This window comes from Aethina tumida, chromosome 5 (genome assembly GCF_024364675.1).
Source record: "Aethina tumida isolate Nest 87 chromosome 5, icAetTumi1.1, whole genome shotgun sequence".
In the NCBI taxonomy this organism is placed as follows: Eukaryota; Metazoa; Arthropoda; class Insecta; order Coleoptera; family Nitidulidae; genus Aethina; species Aethina tumida.
The window spans coordinates 16,919,435-16,939,651 of NC_065439.1; the positions used below are offsets into that span (position 1 = coordinate 16,919,435).

Consider the following 20,217-nt stretch of genomic DNA (forward strand, 5'->3'; position numbering starts at 1 on the left):
GCATCAGAAGAAAGTTGATGAAGCTGATCTTAGAACTAGAAGATGTTTTCGATACCCTCTGTCTATGAACCACAGCCGAATGGAGTAATTATCTGATGAGTCCAGGTACATATTATATCACTCGGATAACAGTATTATATATGAATATGACGTGAATGTGATGAGAGTTAACGTGAAGACAACATGGCTCCAACTGCTGCTTTCGGAGATTGATCTTACGTGGTTGTTCAACCATTCCATTTGGTCAATAATATTGACCAGATTTCGTTTCTCCAGGCAACATCCTCTCACCACGTGGGACTATTCTCAGATACACTGGCCCCTGCGTTCACCAGACTTCTATCCAACTGAGTCGTATGGGACTGTCTTCAAAGACAAATTTACACACGAAACCATTAGCCATAAAATTTAGAGAAACTAGCTAATGCTGTTAAAGAAGAATGGCGAGTTATAGATCAAGAATATATTCATTCACTAATTTTGGGCCTGTTAAGGAAGATGGAAGCAGTTCGTACAACAAGGTGGAACCCATTAAGTACTGATTGGAAAAATGTAGTGGTAAATATTATTTTATTTATTTTAGTTAATTTTGTTTTATTATTTTTCTAAGGAATTTGGTGTTATTAAATTTATTTCTAGTTGAAAAATTATGTGATTGTGTTTAATTTATGCTGGATTATTTGATTACATTTTGTGTTTGTGATAGTTCTTGTTCTTGTTCTTCTTCTTTATATGGAAGTTCTGAACTTCAAAACCAAAAAGTAATTAAGAATCAGAATTATTTAGTGACACGAGGATGAAAATAGTGTAGAAATATAATTACTATTTTAAAATAAAAAACTTGAGGTAACCCATATCTAAAATTGTCTTATTTGTAAACCTTTGCTTCATGAGTTCAATTCAATTTACTATTCCACATTATCCCTCATTTTGTTTTTGCATCCCTGTTACTTTATAATTTTCATCAGATTACCTTTTAGTCAAAAGATGGGGGTACAAGAAATGTTGTGAAGGTAGGCAACCGAGTGTTCATCAAATAGTTAGCCTCAGGTGCTCGAGATTAATTTATGAAGTGGACGTGATTGTTTCAACTACGCCCATTTCCGATAAGTACAAACGGCCGTAATTCCACGCACACAATACGTGCCGACGCAAACTCGCGGGATTTACGACTGGAACAAACAGACCGCTCATGATCCCATTCACATACAATGCCCGATACGAGATTTATACACGCTGTGTCGTTTTTTTTTCTGTGTTCCAGAGTCATCCGATAGTGCATTTGTCCCATTCGGATTTTCCGCATCCCGGAGGCTGGACGATCTTGCCGCTGATTCCACGTCTGGCCAACCTGCACAAGGGCAACAGTTCGTGGATTGTCTTCCTGGAGGACCGGACGAAGGTTAATTTGAACGTCCTGCTCGACAAGCTCATTCAGTACAACAGCGACAAAGAAATTTGGGTCGGACACGCTCTGTACGACAAGGAGGCGTCGATAATACATCACTTCGCGTTTTACGACAATCCGTCCTACTTCAAGTATCCGAATGTTGCCTCCGGCTTCGCCATGAGTGTGGCGCTGGTAAAAAGGTAAATATGGTGATTTAATAATTGTCGGCGTGCTTTGGCACTTTTTCAACGTGTCGTGTTTGTTAAATTCGCCTCAGTTTCAATTATGGTAATCACTGGAAAGTTGGGGTATCCCTAGAGTTATAATAAAACAGTTCAAAAGTACCATTTGCGTTCACGGCGGAATTCATTTTGGTAAATTTTGCAGCCTAATTAGCAAACTTTGTAATTTCGAATTTAAATTATTTTACAAATGCATGCCTAAGGACAATTACTCAATAATTTTGTCGAATTAGTTTTCGGGGGAGAGTCGCCGGAGCGCGGCTTGTTGCAGTCGATGTATTTTTGGGTGGCAATTTCGTTTTTCGTTGCCCCCGCAATCGGCGCGGATAACGGCTAATTAAACTTTATAAGGATTTATGCTTCTTCGCCGGAATGAAAGTTCTACAACCGAATTTCCATATTCTAATTGTCACTTTATAAATTTAAAGCTGGGACCGACTGCTCCAATAAAACCATCCCGTGAATGAAAAATTTTTATTCGAATCGCTTTTAATAAATCAACAATTTATTTAATTAACGTTCCGTTGCAGATTGTCGGAAAGGATAAAGAAACACAATCTGCCGCCATCCGACTTCAACATCGACAACTCCCACGAGCTGGCCCTCTTCGTCTGGGACAACGGCAAAGGTCCGATGCTGGTGGACGACGCCTCCTTCTGCATCAGAGAGGAATCGTACTGCGCCGCCTATCCGACCACCTTCCAGATCTGCGTAAGCCTCCCCCAATTAGATAGCGTCGACCCTTGCGCAAAGTCGTGTGCATCGACGATAATTAGATACACATTGTTCGTTGTTGGGCGCCAACTTGCACAATGGAAATTGAAATTCTGACGTGGATCTAATATTTATAAATGAATGCGGGAAATGCACAATAACGCTGAACAATACCATGCACCGCCGCTAACTTTTAAATTACCCAAACCGGTCAAATATTATGTTACGTGCGCACCGGTTTAACTCTTCGAAACATTCAGGGAACTATTCGCTAGAATGCTGTTGAAAAAAGGGGATGCATGTTGAACAGTGTTTGTGCTTAATTATAACTGATGTTGTTAATTAATTTTAATTGCTTACTTGTGTATTTTGTCGGTTTCGTAACTTTATAATTGCGTAAAAGTGGGTGTAAGTTGAGAATAGTAACACATGCGCAAGGTGCAATAATGGATCCATTGCGCACAAGTAGGCGTTACTAAATTGTTTGACAGTATCGATAGATAGAGACAGAATCACCACCACCTCTGAATAACAGTGATACTGTAACTGATAAGATCTTAATGACTTTGAGTGTTCATATTATTTATGAATAGTATTTGTATTGACTTAAATTTCAATATACTTGATTTTTAACATTATTTTAATTGTTTACGTCATTGCCAACATTAATTTCAACAATACTTAGACTTTTTGTACTTTCAGTTATTTCATTTTGTTCTAAAAAAGATAAAATAGGCTTATTATAACTAAAGTAAGAAATGAAAATATTTGATTCAAATTTATCTAAGTATTGCGTAAAAGTGCCATCGATTGTTGTTTTATGTTTTGTAGTAGAGTTTTCGATCATTTGACGTATTTAAATAAATTTTTCACTAAATCCATTCAATTTCACTTCTGTATAGCTACAGATATACTGTTATAAGCATGTCAGTGACGCGAACGCCTGAGATTTCAACCATTCAAAAAGTGTCTAAGACACACAGCACACTGCGCGTGCGCCAATCATGAGCATGTCAATGACTCGAATGCATAATATTTCCTTACCAAAGAAGTTTTCAGTTCTAAAAATACATTAAATCTATTATTATTTGTTAGAAAAGGCTAATTTTCAGATCAGATCAGATCAGATCAGATTCATTACTTTTCACGAAATTGAGCGTGATGATAACGGATGGTAAGAGAATTAGGCGCTGATTTTTTCCTTGAAAGTACATCTGAAATAAAGATGATCCTGAAAATTTCGAATATTTATAGAGATTCCTTTCAGACGGCATTCTCCACATTCAAAACAGTAATAGATATGGCGTCAAACTCATTTCCGGCTTAGCTGGAGACCTTTAACGAAACCACTGCATTAGTAAAATTTTTATCTGATTCAAAATGCTCTCAAATGTTCAGCTGTAACTCACTCTGTAGTTCCGGGATTTTATTCTTAATAATTGGAAATTGGATATTTCATTTTAAATCTTCCTTAGCTATACTATTTTACTCTCCGGTATCTAAGGTTAATAACGAATTTATTCCACCAAAAATCAATATGACAACACAAGTCCAAAAACCTTTTAGTTTTAACTATATAATATTTACCAAAACTAGGATTACTTTATTATTATTACAAGCAATATTTACGGTTCGTTTATTTCTGTTGCAAAACCAGTATTCTCCGAAAATAGAATGGAAATCTTAAGGTTCGTTTTCCCGGAGGATTAAGGGGAATTCGGCGCGTATGTTCAGCCGTTGCACAGATGCCTTTCATGACCGTAATATGGTCCTGTAACGTCGTAATTTCCATTAAGAATCATCTATAAAAGCGGCGGAATGTCTGCTGCACAAACATCTCGGTCAAACGCCGCAATAATCCGGTACGGAGGCGGTGGATGCAAAATATTACGTATGGAACGTGGGATAAGGATGTTTTTTTTTTTCGTGTGAAGTGGGGTGAATTCTGTCATTTCGTTATTGGGGTGTGGGGGGTTTGCGTTTGTAAAACTTCACCCTTGGAAAAATCGATAATTAATTAACTTCCGTTGGACATATTCCTATTTGCACGGGGTCGGATTTGGAAGATGATAATTCAATTTTTACGCGAAACTTTAAAATAAGGCCATAAATTGCAAGATGGTGCGCGGCGTCTTGAATAGACACCGTAAGAAGCAATAAGCCTCTTGCCCATAAAAAATTCAGATCCAATTATTTCGAAAATGAAGTAGGCGTTTATTAAAGGCATTTTTATTAATATTTATTAGCATTTGAATATTAAAGGTTGCCCAATAAAAGTAGATAATTGTACATTTATCAATTATAAACAGACGTTGATCCTTTAAGTGACATAAATATTGAATGGCATTGATGAGCTCGCCCTGTTACCCGCGTCAACAGCGTCACAATTAAATCCCTTGACAGCCTTTTGAATAATTACCTTCTACGTTAAATATTCTACCTATATTGTTTATTTAAACTTTAAAACTAAAAGCATTCGAAAAAACTAACTACAGTTGATATTGTCTAAATAGCGAGTAATTAATTATGTAGGATGTAGAGATATAACCCTATATATCTTAAATGGCGAATAAGTTCTTCATAGTCATACAACCAATCTTATGTAGAGTTGAAAATCCTAATACTAAAATGTTGTTTAAACCTCAAAAAAACTAGTAATACTTGTACATAATTTGGACAAATAAGCGGGCAAAAATCAAATATTTAATAGCATGATATACTTTATTTTATAATATCCTGTTGAAAAATATTAAAATAATAAACTGTTAAAGAACATTTTATAAGGAGTGGCTGGTCAAAATTAATGTGGCAACATCGTTATTACAAATAACAAAATATTGGCGTTGGTTGGCGTTGGCGTTAGTTGGCGTTGGCGTTATTTTTTACATTCATTTATAAATAGATATATATTCAATTGCATTGAAAAAAATTCAAAAACTGTAGAAAAACTACAAAATAATTATAAAACATGGGATAGAAAAACATTTTCGACATTTTTTTATATTTATATAAAGTAAAATAAAATAAAATAAAATATTCTATTCTTCGGCACATTAAAAATATGTTTTTATCACGTAAAAAAAAACAAGATTTCTTAGAGAAAAATTTGTTTGGAATTTTAAAAAATACTGATTTTTGGGATTTTTGCTTAGTTTTTATGAAATTTTTTTTATATTATATGCCTATTTTTTCAAAAAGTTTTTATATCATAAAAAATTAAAAAATCAATAGTTTTTCGTATATTTTTTTAATAATGTATTTTTATGTGTGATGTAGAACTTATCTTGGTCAACTGGAAAATATCAAATTTTTTTAGAGGTAAATTAATTTTAAATTTTAAAAATTCTGATTTTTGAGGTTTTTCCTTGTAATTTTTATAATAAAATTGTTTATACTGTATGCGTATTTTTTTCATAAAATTCATAAAAATAAAATATAAAAAAAAGAAATGGAAACCTAACCTAACCTATCTTTTAGAAAGCTCATTAAAAATAGAATACTTTCTAATAATAAAATTAAAAATAGTGTTTTTTTAGGTTTTTTCTTTAAATTTTTATGAATATATTTATTAATTCAAACTTTTTGATTTTTTTTTTCAAATTTGTAAATATTTTAACAATAATACGATTTTCAAATATTTATATAATAAAAAATTTAGATAATAAAATTTTAAAAATATATGACATGAATAGAAAGAACAGGATAATAAAGTATTATAAAAAACATGAGAAATGATGAAAAAAATATATTGTTTTCTTTTTATATTTGGCTCATTTTGGTATTTCTTTTTATTTAGTAAAAAACAAATCAGGCAGATTTCACCAATTTTTCGTTTTAGATTTATTTATAAATAGAAATATATTCAATTGCATTGAAAATATTCTAAAAACTGAAGAAAAACTACAAAATATTTATATAAATAAAAACATTTTCGACATTTTTTTTATTTATATTTTTTTCAAAATATATTGGCGCACTAAAAATATGCTTTTATCATTTAAAAAAGATTTCTTGGACAAAAATTTATTTCAAATATTATTTTCAAAAATACCGATTTTTGGGATTTTTGCTATGTTTTTATGAAATTTTTTTTATACTATATGCCTATTTTTTCAAAAAGTTTTCATAATTTCTTAGAGAAAAATTAATTTTAAATTTGGGCACATATGCGTATTTTTTTCATAAAAATAAAATATTAAAAAAAAAATGGAAAAAAATTAAAAAATACTGATTTTTGGGATTTTTGCTATGTTTTTATGAAATTTTTTTTATACTATATGCCTATTTTTTCAAAAAGTTTTCAAAATTTCTTAGAGAAAAATTAATTTTAAATTTGGGCACATATGCGTATTTTTTTCATAAAAATAAAATATTAAAAAAAAAATGGAAAAAAAATTAAAAAATACTGTTTTTTTTAGGTTTCTATAAATTTTTATGATCACATTTATTAATTCAAACTTCTTGATTTTTTTCCAAATTTGTAAATATTTGAACAATAAATAATACGATTTTCAAATATTTATATATTAACAAAACAAGATAATAAAATTTCAAAAATATGCGATATGAATAGAAAAAACAGGGTAATAGAGTATTATAAAAAACAAGGGAAATTATTTTTTATTATGACCAAATTTTCTTAAATTCACAAAAAATCGAAAAATTACGAAAATATTCTATTTTTGATGAGCTTTCAAAAAAAAAGGGCACGCAGATTAAAAAAATATTCATAATAATTTCAAATCAGTGTTCAAATTTAAAATTAATTTTTATCTCAAAAGTTTTGATTCTTTTTTTTTTTCATTTGCTCAAGACAAGTTCTTCATCGCATTTAAAAATAGAACATTTATTTTTTGATTTATATGGTATGAAACATATAACCTCATTTTAATATAAATTATTAAATTTTCAAAAATTCAAAAAATGAAAAATTACGTTATCGACAATTTTTAAAAATTATGCTGTTTTTGATTTTTTCATTTCAAGCAAAAATCGACATTTTTTCAAATTTAAAATTAATTTTTACTTAAAAAATATAAATCAAAACATACTTTTTAATGCACTGAAAAGTAGAATATTTTGAAAAATCGATAATTCAATTTTTTATGGCCGAAAATTGGGGGATTCTAAACAATTATCCCTTTTTTATAGTAAAATTATCAATATTCCTTGAACCAAACTATCGTTGTCGAGTTTTATCTTCCGTGTTTATTCCAACCCGAAATAAAATACTGCATCGAATAGTGGATTATGGTGATTTGAAAAAGAAAGTTCCTTCCAACTGATATGTGCGTTCAAAATTTCATTCTAACAACCGTTTTCCAGATACTGCCAAGGCCGAACGGCGTGAACCATCCAGTACATCATAATTTAAAACATGTCCAAGTTAAATTTCATTTTATTTTTTTCAGGGCGAACCCGTCGCAAAGGAGTCGATATACTTCGCCGTGAAAACATGCGAGAAGTATCACGGGGACCGCGTCCCGGTCGTGAAGAAAACCTGGGCGAGACACGCGGCCCGCGTCAAGTTCTTCAGCGACGTCGAAGGTAACTCATTACGAGACCCGGTCCCCGTATTATTTTATTTTTTTCACCATCCCTTCATGAATATTTTATTTCGTTTTTTCCAACGCTCATTGTCATTCCGCACGTGAGCCCCTGTTTGCATGTTTTACGTTATATCAATTCTAATCAGGCGTAAAACAAACCGACCCGCGTTTGCATTCGAACGGCAAAAAAAAAAGGGACAACGGGATGACGAACAAGCTGCATCTAATTCGCAACGATTTATCAATTTATTAATTACGGAATGCCAATTGAACGTGCACAAAAAGTCGTAATGGGAACGCAGTAATAATAACTGAAAAAGAAAAACAACGCATGCAGCCCGTCAAAAGTCGGGGAGTAGAAAACGTTTCGTCGCAGTGATTTACGGACGCGTGGCAAATCCCGATGAATAATTTCGCGAGGCCCCGCTAATAATTAAACGGACGCGGGGCCCCGTATGAGTTATTGTTTATCTATAAGCTTCGTAACGTTTTCATGAGCGGTTCTGCGGGCGCCGCCTACGCTTTACACTCCACTCCCCCCCACGAATAGATGTAGTGTTTAATTATGTAGTTGGGATTTTCCGGAAACTTTTGTGCTGTTGGAATTATTGATTATTGAAGTTATTTTTCAGTCCATTTTTTATGATTTTAAATTTTTTGTCCATAATTTTCTGACGATTTTTTTTTTCAGGTATTTTTATTTTTTTACGTATTTTATATACCCAGGCTGATGTGTTTGATAGGTTATTATTCTCTGTGTCAACAATCAGTTGAAAATATTTATTCTAAATTCAGTTTTATTGGAATTAAATTTATTGGAACTAGAATTTTATTTACTTCATCTTTAAATTTTGAATGTATTTTTCATTTTATACATCAACTGCGAGAGAGATTAATTTAAGCACAATAAATTTTACAAATAATTTTGAAAGATTAAAGAAGTTGAAGAAAATTTTATCCTGATATTCTATTTATTAACAGAAAAATGAACAAGAATATTAAACAAATAGATGTTTAATGGAATTGCTTATGGATAAGCTGCATTTAAGATATTTGACTACTAATTATAAAAAAATGGCATATTAGTAATATTAAATGTAAATAAAATGGGAACATTTAAAAAGCTAAAACTCAATGACTCCAATTTAGCTCAAGGACAGTTCATAAACTTTTTATAAAAACAAAGAGTTTTCTTTTTTTTCCTTCCACTTAATGTAAACATTTTGTTCTACATCAATGCAATTTGACAATTATCTTTTTTTTTAATTCTTTCAAAATTTTTAAACACAAAAAGAATATAAGATATTTGATTAATTATTATGAGAAATTCATCATACTTTTGATCAAGCCCAAATAAAATGGGAGTAATTCGTTAAACATTGAAAAAGATAAAATTTACAAATTATTTCGGAAAATTTCTCCACAATGGTACATATTTTTGAATATAGACAAATGAAACCTAAAAGCTCTAAGATGTTGATTAAAATGTCATCTTAATATCTCGTATATTACCAGAGAAATAAACAAAAATATAAAGAATGTATGACTAATGAAATTGCTTATGGAACAAGCTGCATTTAAGAATTTAACCATTAATTATGACTAAATTATTATATTTATACTTAAATGAATATAAAATGGGAGTAATAATAGAGAAAAATAAACTCAAGGGAAATTAATTGTATCTGTTATTTAATTTTCTTTACTCTATCTTTAAAGTTTTGTAAATACGTTTCTATTTTTTAGATCAACTATAAGAGGGGCTGATTTAAAAACTTTATATTTAACAAGTTATTTTGAAATTTTGAAAACTTAATGACATATAAATATAAAACCATGATTAGATTCGGCAGTCCAATTTGATAGATGTTTAATGGAATTGCTTATGGAAAAAGCTGCATTTAAGATATTTGACTACTAATTATAAAAAAATGGCACATTAATAATATTAAATGAAAATAAAATGGTAACCATTTGAAAAGTTAAAACTCAATGACCCCAGTTTAGCTCAAGGAAAGTTCATAAACTTTCTATAAAAACAAAGAGTTTTCTTTGCTCTACCTTCCATTTAATGTAAACATTTCGTAGTTTTCTACATCAACTGTAAGAGAGGCTAATTTAACAACTATCATTTTTTATAAACCTTTCAAAATTTTTAAACACAAAGTGCATTTAGGATATTTGATTATTTATTATGAAAAAACTCATCATACTTTTGATTAAACCCAAATAAAATGTTAAACATTGAGAAAGATGAAATTCAGTGACTCCAGTTTAGCTCAAGGAAAAATGGATAATCTTACTAGCAAAGGAAACTGATTTAAATTTTACAAATTATTTCGGAAAATTTCTCCATAATGGTACATATTCTTGAATATAGACAAATGAAACATAAAAGCTCTAAGATGAGACTGCAAGAGAGACTAATTTAACAACTATCATTTTTTTATAAATTCTTTCAAAATTTTTAAATACAAAGCGCATGTAGGATATTTGATTATTTATTATGAGAAAACTCATCATACTTTTGATTAAACTCAAATAAAATGGGAGTAATCCGTTAAACATTGAAAAAGTTAAAATTCAGACTCCGGTTTAGCTCAAGGAAAAATGATAATCTTACTAGGAAATGAAACTGATTTAAATTTTACTAATTATTTCAGAATATTTCCCCATAATGGTACATATTTTTGAATATAGACAAATGAAACATAAAAGCTCTAAGATGTTGATTAAAATTTCATCTTAATATCTTGTATATTACCAAAGAAATAAACAAAAATATAAAAAATGTATGACTATTGATATTGCTTATGGAACAAGCTACATTTAAGAATTTAACTATTAATTGTGACAAAATTGTTATATTCATACTTAAATGAAAATAAAATGGGAGTAATAATAGAGAAAAATAAACTCAAAGGAAATTAATTATTATCAGTTATTTAATTTTCTTTACTCTATCTAGTTTTGTAAATACGTTTTAATTTTTTAGATCAATTATAAGAGAGGCTAATTTAAAAACTTTATATTTTACAAATTATTTTGATATTTTGAAAACTTAATGTTATATATTGTTATATAGACAAATTTTAAAAAGACCATATAAATTTTATCTTGACGTCCTGTCTATTACCTGAGAAGCCAATTTAATAGATGTTTAATGGAATTGCTTATGGAAAAAGCTGCATTTAAGATATTTGACTACTAATTATAAAAAAAATTGACACATTAATAATGTTAAATGAAAATAAAAATGGGAACCATTTAAAAAGTTAAAACTCAATGACCCCTGTTTGGCTCAAGGAAAGTTCATAAACTTTTTATAAAATCAAAGGGTTTTCTTTGCTCTACCTTCTATTTAATGTAAACATTTTGTAGTCTTCTACATCAACTACAAGAGGGTCAAATTTGACAACTATCATTTTTTTATAAGTTATTTCAAAATTTTTAAGCAGCATTTAGGATATTTGATTATTTATTATGAGAAAATTCATCATACTTTTGATTATACCCAAATTAAATGGGAGTAATCCGTTAAACATTGAGAAAGTTAAAATTCAGTGACTCCAGGTTAGCTCAAGGAAAATTGATACTCTTACTAGCAAAGGAAACTGATTTAAATTTTACAAATTATTTCGGAAAATTTCTCCATAATGTTACATATTTTTAAATATAGACAAATGAAACATAACAGCTCTAATATGTGAATTAAAATTTCATCTTAATATCTTGTATATTACCAGAGAAATAAACAAAAATATAAAAAATGTATGACTAATGAAATTGCTTATGGAACAAGCTTCATTTAAGAATTTAACTATTAATTGTGACAAAATTGTTATATCTATACTTAAATAAAAATAAAATGGGAGTAATAATAGAGAAAAATAAACTCAAGGGAAATTAATTATATCAGTTATTTAATTTTCTTTACTCTATCTTCAAAGTTTTGTAAATACGTTTTAATTTTTTAGATCAACTATAAGAGAAGTTGATTTAAAAACTTTATATTTTACAAATTATTTTGAAATTTTGAAAACTTAATGTTGTATATTGTTATATAGACAAATTTTAAAAAGTCCATATAAATTTTATCTTGACGTCCCGTCTATTACCTGAGAAGCGAACAAAAATATAAAAAATGGAATTGCTTATGGAACAACGTATTCAATTAAAATATAAAACCATGATTAGATTCGAGAGACCAATTTGAAATGGAAAATCATTTTATTTGACGAGAACTTCCAATTAGATTCTCACAACACATTCACATATTTAAGCACTTTATTACTTGAAAAATTCGAGAAAAAATATTCATAATGTGCCCGTAATATAATAAAATACATAATTTCCTTGCAAACATTACACTTCCTTGCTCGGCAGAAAATTTATCGTCCGCCCTTTCTTGCAATCACGATTCCGTTCCCGGGAGATAATTCTACCGGAACAATTTTTATCTTTGACGTTCCGCACGCATTTGAATACTGCGAAACGGCACAAAACACGCGCAAAAACAACAATTTTCCCTTTACAGACGATTCGATACCGACCGCCACGGTGGGAATACCGAACAGCGAGCAGGGACACTGCAGGAAGACCGTCGGGATCCTGAGGTACGTCGCCGACGAGATAAGGACGCAGCCCCAGATCAAGTGGATCGTGGTCGCCGACGACGACACTATTTTAAGGTTATTTATTGGACATACTGTCTCTCGTGTTTATTTTTTATCCTTTTTATTCATTCCCGGTTCTCTTATCCGTTCACCCGATGCGAATTCTAATTGCGGTCCGTAAATTAACGTTTGTGAAAACCTCCCTGGTTCTTTTTAAATTTCCGTATTGACAATCAGAAGTTTATTTCACCGCGGAGAATAGGAACCAATCTAAATAATCCTGGGTTATTAATATTCAACAGGAATCATGGCCAGATTATTCAGGTGAAGTCCCCAAACTTTTCGATCTTCGAAAGTTTTAAGATATCCTGTTGGAATTACTAATCATCCAGTTCAAAAAAAAATACACCCCACTTTTAACCGCACCCAAAATATCTTGCAAGTAAAAACCGCAGGTGAAAGCCGCGCTCCATTTTCTGGCATTGTTTCCCGCCCCCTCCGGAACTGGGTCATATTCCCGTCAAGTCGCAAAACTTTCCGATTTAACTACACTTTTAATCGCTCACAACTTTATCCCGGATGCGGCTAGTCGGAGAGATACGGTTGCCCATGTTCAAAACATGCATAATCGTGCCCGGTCTCGGGGGCGACCTCAATCCGACGAACTTTCAACCCTCCGCGGGATATTAAATTTTCGCTACAGTGTTTCGTATTGCGGTGCCGGTTATTTTACAACAATCTAACGTTATTAATTGTCGTTCGGCAGCGTGTCGCGGATGCAACAGTTGCTCACCTGCTACGACAGCGACGAGATGATCGCGTTGGGCGAGAGGTACGGTTACAACGTGCAAAACATGCACAACCACCACGGCTACAATTACATAACCGGCGGCGGAGGCATGGTGTTCAGCAGGTCGCTGCTGGAGGAGCTGGTGCGTCCGGAGTTGTGCGAGTGTCCCTCCCTGACCACCCCCGATGACATGTACTTGGGCATCTGCATTGCCAGACTGGGGGTCACCGTCACCCACTCGCCGCTGTTCCATCAGGTGAGCCACTTTTGATTTTGTTCCCGGAGTCTGACTGGAGGTGTTTCAGGCCAGACCTGCAGATTACGCCCAGGGTTTCCTGGAAACCGAGGACGCCGTTTCGTTTCACAAACACTGGATGATCGATCCCATTAACGTTTATAAAACGTGGTTTTCGCACGTTGATTCCCGAAATGAGATGCATGTACATAACGAGTTATAGCATATAATTGCATATAGTCTATTGCCATTTGTATTATTATTAAGTTTTCTAATAAAGTTTATTTTAAAATAAAACCGAGTGTAAATTTAATTCACACACTTCTCTTTCTCCATAAAGGTAAGTTTAATAAATAGTTAGACGTGTCTAGGAATTAATCATAGACGAGAATCTATAAAGATTTGTACGACTTAATGAACATTTTAAGTAATTGAAGCAAAGTTGAGGTAAGTAGGGAATACTGATGTAACAAATGTGTTTTATTGTTACCTAAGAAGTGCTCTATTATTAAGTACTGATCTTCCATAATAGTCTCATTTGAAGGAGTGATCAAACTTTTCAACTCCATTTCCTGCAACTTTTCCTTTGCCAATCGATACTTCAACAGTCACTATTCTTAGTCTGGGACATTTAGTACATGTGTTTTAGTAACACGTTCAGTTTCCCTTATTCATTCAAAAAACACTCTTACGGAAATAAATAAGCTAGTCGCCATTTTTAGAAAATAAAGATTCCTTGAAAATGGGTTAAATTTTCTCTACGATGTTTTCTAGTGTAGTGAGGGTTATGTTAACAACAATCTAAAGATGTTAATTGTCATTAGGCAACGTAATGTTGATGTAACAGTTGCTTATCTACTAGGCCAGATACAAGCTGATAGAACAGGACGAAAAGTGCAAAACAAGCACATCTACCATGGCTACAATTACATCTCCCACGGCAGAAGCGTGGTGTTTAGCAGGTCGCTACTGGAGAAGCTGGTGCGTCCGGAGTTGTGCGAGTGTCCCTCCCTGACCACCCCCGATAACATGTACTTGAGCATCTGCATCGCCAAATTAGGGGTCACCGTCACCCACTCGCCGCTGTTCCATCAGGTGAGTCACTTTTGATTTTGTTCCCGGAGTCTGACTGGAGGTGTTTCAGGCCAGACCTGCAGATTACGCCCAGGGCTTCCTGGAGACCGAGGACGCCGTTTCGTTTCACAAACACTGGATGATCGATCCCATTAACGTTTATAAAACGTGGTTTTCGCACGTTGATTCCCGAAATGAGATGCATGTACATAACGAGTTATAGCATATAATTGCATATAGTCTATTGCCATTTGTATTATTATTAAGTTTTCTAATAAAGTTTATTTTAAAATAAAATCGAGTGTAAATTTAATTCACACACTTCACTTTTTCCAGAAAGGTAAGTTTAATAAATAGTTAGACGTGTCTAGGAATTAATCATAGACGAGAATCTATAAAGATTTGTACGACTTAATGAACATTTTAAGTAATTGAAGCAAAGTTGAGGTAAGTAGGGAATACTGATGTAACAAATGTGTTTTATTGTTACCTAAGAAGTGCTCTATTATTAAGTACTGATCTTCCATAATAGTCTCATTTGAAGGACTGATCAAACTTTCCAACTCGATTTCCTGCAACTTTTCTTTTGCCAATCGATTCTTCAACAGTCACTATTCTTAGTCTGGAACATTTAGTACATGTGTTTTAGTAACACGTTCAGTTTCCCTTATTCATTCAAAAAACACTCTTACGGAAATAAATAAGCTAGTCGCCATTTTTAGAAAATAAAGATTCCTTGAAAATGGGTTAAATTTTCTCTACGATGTTTTCTAGTGTAGTGAGGGTTATGTTAACAACAATCTAAAGTTGTTAATTGTCATTAAGCAACGTAATGTTGATGTAACAGTTGCTTATCTACTAGGCCAGATACAAGCTGATAGAACAGGACGAAAAGTGCAAAACAAGCACAACTACCATTGCTACAATTACATCTCCCACGGCAGAAGCGTGGTGTTTAGCAGGTCGCTACTGGAGGAGCTGGTGCGTCCGGAGTTGTGCGAGTGTCCCTCCCTGGCCATCCCCGATGACATGTACTTGGGCATCTGCATCGCCAGACTGGGGGTCACCGCCACCCACTCGCCGCTGTTCCATCAGGTGAGCCACTTTTGATTTCGTTCCCGGAGTCTGACTGGAGGTGTTTCAGGCCAGACCTGCAGATTACGCCCAGGGCTTTCTGGAGATCGAGGATGCCGTTTCGTTTCGCAAACACTGGATGATCGATCCCATTAACGTTTATAAAACGTGGTTTTCGCACGTTGATTCCCGAAATGAGATGCATGTACATAATGAGTTATAGCATATAATTGCATATAGTCTATTGCCATTTGTATTATTATTAAGTTTTCTAATAAAGTTTATTTTAAAATAAAATCAAGTGTAAATTTAATTCACACACTTCACTTTTCCCAGAAAGGTAAGTTTAATAAATAGTTAGACGTGTCTAGGAATTAATCTTAGACGAGAATCTATAAAGATTTTTACGACTTAATGAACATTTTAAGTAATTGAAGCAAAGTCTAGGTAAGTAGGGAATACTGATGTAACAAATGTGTTTTATTTTTACCTAAGAAGTGCTCTATTATTAAGTACTGATCTTCCATAATAATCTCATTTGAAGGAGTGATCAAACTTTCCAACTCGATTTCCTGCAACTTTTCTTTTGCCTATCGATACTTCAACAGTCACTATTCTTAGTCTGAAACATTTAGTACATGTGTTTTGGTCACACATTTAGTTTCCCTTATTCATTTAAGAAAACTTTACAGAAATAAATAAGATAGTCGCCATTTTTAGAAAATAAAGATTCTTCGAAGATATGATAAATTTTCTCTATGATGTTTTTTAGTGTAGTGACGGTTATGTTAACAAGAATCTAAAGTTGCTAATTGTCATTTGACAACGTAATGCTGATATAACAGTTACTCATCTACTAGGACAGAGGCAAGCTGATACAATTGAATGAAAAGTAAGAAGTTTAGCAGATCGCTACTGGAGGATTTAGTGCGTCCGGAGTTGTGCGAGTGTCCCTCCCTGACCACCCCCGATGACATGTACTTGGGCATCTGCATCGTCAGACTAGGGGTCACCGTTACCCACTCGCCTCTGTTCCATCAGGTGAGCCACTTTTGATTTTGTTCCCGGAGTCTGACTGGAGGTGTTTCAGGCCAGACCTGCAGATTACGCCCAGGGCTTCCTGGAGACCGAAGATGCCGTTTCGTTTCACAAACACTGGATGATCGATCCCATTAACGTTTATAAAACGTGGTTTTCGCACGTTGATTCCCGAAATGAGATGCATGTACATAACGAGTTATAGCATATAATTGCATATAGTCTATTGCCATTTGTATTATTATTACGTTTCCTAATAAAGTTTATTTTAAAATAAAACCGAGTGTAAATTTAATTCACACACTTCTCTTTTCCCATGAAGGTAGTCGTAATGTTTTTTACGACTTAATGGACAATTTAAATAGTTGAAGCAATGTTAAGGTAAATAGAGAATGCATTTGTAACAGATGTATTTTATTGTTACCTAAGAAGTGGTCTATTATTAAGTACTGATCTTTCACAATAAGTCTCGTCTGTAGGAGTGATCAAACTTTCCAACTCGATTTTCTCCAAGTTGTTTGTTGCCAGTCGATACTTTAACAATCACTATTCTTAGTCAGTAACCTTGATAACATATGTTTTGGTCACAAGTTTAGTTTTCATTAGTCTTCTCATGAGATTCTCCTATAGAAATATGATAATCCCCATTTGGAGAAAATAAAGTTTTTTATTTAAGAAATATTATTAAAAATAGATACTAAATTATGATAAGAGCAAAACACTGAAAAGAAAATATTGTTAAAAAATTGATTAAAAAGAAATATATTCTGAAACAATAGATAAGTAGATAACTTAGGAACTGTTATTCTATCAAAATAAACACAAATTATTATGAATATTTACGAAATTCATGACTTAAATGGATAAATTTAAAATTGGGATTCGAATGCGAATATCTTCTAAATGGTTAGAGTAATCGCTTAACCACAGAAGACCTTTTTTGTAGAGCGTTTGATTTCCTACAAAAATATATAATAAATCCGATTACAATTTATAAAAATTGATTCACGAAATTATATGCATGTAAATAAAAAGTTATACTACGTAACTGCATATTTTTACCAATTGTATTGTATTTAAGTTTCTGAAATACAATAGTTTATTTTAAAATAAAACCGTGTGAAAATTTAATTCGCACAATTATCTTCTCCTTGAAAGGTAAGTTTAATAAATTATCAAACGTGTCTAGGAATTAAACTTCCTCGAGAATCTATAAAGTTTTTTATGACTTAATGAACATTTTAAGTAGTTGAAGCAAAGTTCAGGTAAATAGGGATTGCATCTGTAACAGATGTATTTTATTGTTACCTAAGAAGTGCTCTATTATTAAGTACTGATCTTCCATAATAAGTCACGTCTAGAGGATTGATCAAACTTTCGAACTCGATTTCCTCCTGCAACTTCTCTATAGCCAATCGATACTTTAACAATCACAATTCTTAGTCTGGAATACTCGATACATTTCTTTTGGCTAAACGTTTACGTTTTATTACGTTTCTTTTAAAATGTTCTTATAGATGTAAATAACACAATCGCCATTCTTAGAAAATAAAGAAAACATTTTATTTTTATAAATACGTTTTATTTTTAAAAATTAAGTCGCAATAATAAAAATACTTACGTACATTTCTGATCCATGATGTAAAATTAAATTGTTTATATATATGTTAAATTTATTTTAGAAATGAATTAATATAAAATGCAAAATCTGAGAAATTTGATTACTAAAATAAAAATACATTATATTTTTAAGTGTTTGGTAACACAACAGATTTCTTAAAATAATTTTGGTTAGATGGATTTAAAATTTTTAAGTTACTGATGAGACGGAGATATTTTGATATATAATAAATATATAACGTACCCAATAATCAATAAAAAACATATTCCATACTTAATTGTTGAATTATTATCGCACATCTCCAAAATATTATTGATCCTGTAATTTTGTTTGCATACATCTTTTATGAGACTCGTGTTATAATGTAGAAAAATAAAATTATCTACTGATTTATTTATAAATCAATCAGTATCAAAATATTTTAGATGCGTATCTTCCATAGTTATTAATTTAATATTACGAAAATTCAAAAAATCGAAGTCATTTTTACGAATAATTGTAATTGGATTGTTGTTAATTCTAAAATAAATGAAATATATGTTGAAAAATGATGATGAGTTTAATGTATGTATTTCGTTCCCGCTCAGATCTATATCGGAGACAGTTAACTCATGAAAAGCATTTATTTATAATACCTCTATACCATTGTTTCTCAAAATCAAAGAAGCTACATTTAAATTCGTAAACGTGTAAGAAGGAACAACTGATATTTCATTTTCAATAATAGAAATTGATGTAAAACTGTAATTTTTAAATAACTCTGTGCCCAATGCCGTTATGTTACAAAACATAATCTGAAAAGCATTTTCAGATGCCCATTCATCCGCAAGTTCCGGGCTTGTACAAAATTTATTCTTGATTTGGGAGGTCAGATTATAATCTCTTGGTGAGTAAATATTACAGCGTATACATAAAGCCATGTAAATATTGATAAAATTTATAAAATATTTAAGTAATATCATAGGAATATTTTCTGGTACTCACTTATAAATTTCTGTACAAAATGTGGAAAGAAATGAGTATAAGCTATTAAGATAATTGCTCAAGATACATTTATAATGAGTAATATAATGACGTTTTATTGCACAACAGTTTAAAAATAAAAAAAATAAATTGAACATTGAATATACACGTCAATAATGTAGAAAATCTAAATATTTTTTCCTCAGTTCCACAAATTTAAATGTCAAAAATTATTATTTTTTTTCATATTTCCGTAACCTTTGGGTCAAACGATTTCAAATTTGGTACAAATTTTTGAAAAATTGTCTACACCATTGATTATTTTTTTTTAACTATTAAGATTTTAATATTTACACCATTTAGAAAAAGATACTACTAATGTAATTTTATTGGCACAACCGTTATTTCTGTTATAATGTTTGAAGAAAGTTTCCATACAATACAAAATCAACATTCTATACTGAAACTCAAATTTAAGCTGTATTTTGAGTCTGTACTTACTTCAGGAAATATATATATATATATTTTTTTTTTTTGATTTTCTTGATTATTGTACATGTCTAAGCTTCTGTCCAATTTTATCCATCTATAATATTTTTGAACCTATTTGTATATTGATATAATATGAATATTAATAAACTAAACACTAGTTGCAGTTTTAGAATTTTATAAAAAATAAAATATTAAGAAACATGAACATATTATATTAAGAATCTTAATTTTAAAAAGACATACATACGTAGACAATTCTTTTAAAATTCTGTTAAAATAAACTAAATATATTTAGTATTTTAATCTTTTTTAATCTTATTACAAAAAGTTAACTTACAATAGATATTTTGGTTAATGTGTCAAATTATTGGTGATACTAAATTATTCCGACGTATTCGAAGAATTAAATATACAGGGAA

The 20,217-nt window shown here is 31.4% G+C and overlaps 1 protein-coding gene across 4 annotated transcripts in view; it reads left to right on the plus strand.

Annotated features, from left to right (window-relative positions):
• Positions 1-16,947, plus strand: part of LOC109600091 (beta-1,3-glucosyltransferase) — an 84,591-nt gene extending 67,644 nt beyond the window's left edge. The window contains exons 3-8 of one of the 4 annotated variants that reach the window (XM_049967061.1): positions 1,265-1,590; positions 2,163-2,343; positions 7,758-7,893; positions 12,433-12,586; positions 13,278-13,557; positions 16,775-16,947. In XM_049967061.1, the coding sequence (XP_049823018.1) occupies positions 1,265-1,590; positions 2,163-2,343; positions 7,758-7,893; positions 12,433-12,586; positions 13,278-13,557; positions 16,775-16,927 (1,230 nt within the window). In that variant the 3' untranslated portion in view covers positions 16,928-16,947. Of the gene's footprint in view, positions 1-1,264; positions 1,591-2,162; positions 2,344-7,757; positions 7,894-12,432; positions 12,587-13,277; positions 13,558-13,606; positions 13,810-14,680; positions 14,881-15,754; positions 15,982-16,774 lie in introns of those variants that run through there. The other 3 variants (XM_049967060.1, XM_049967059.1, XM_020016169.2) reach the window with 3 other exon arrangements.
• The last annotated feature ends 3,270 nt before the right edge of the window (positions 16,948-20,217 follow it).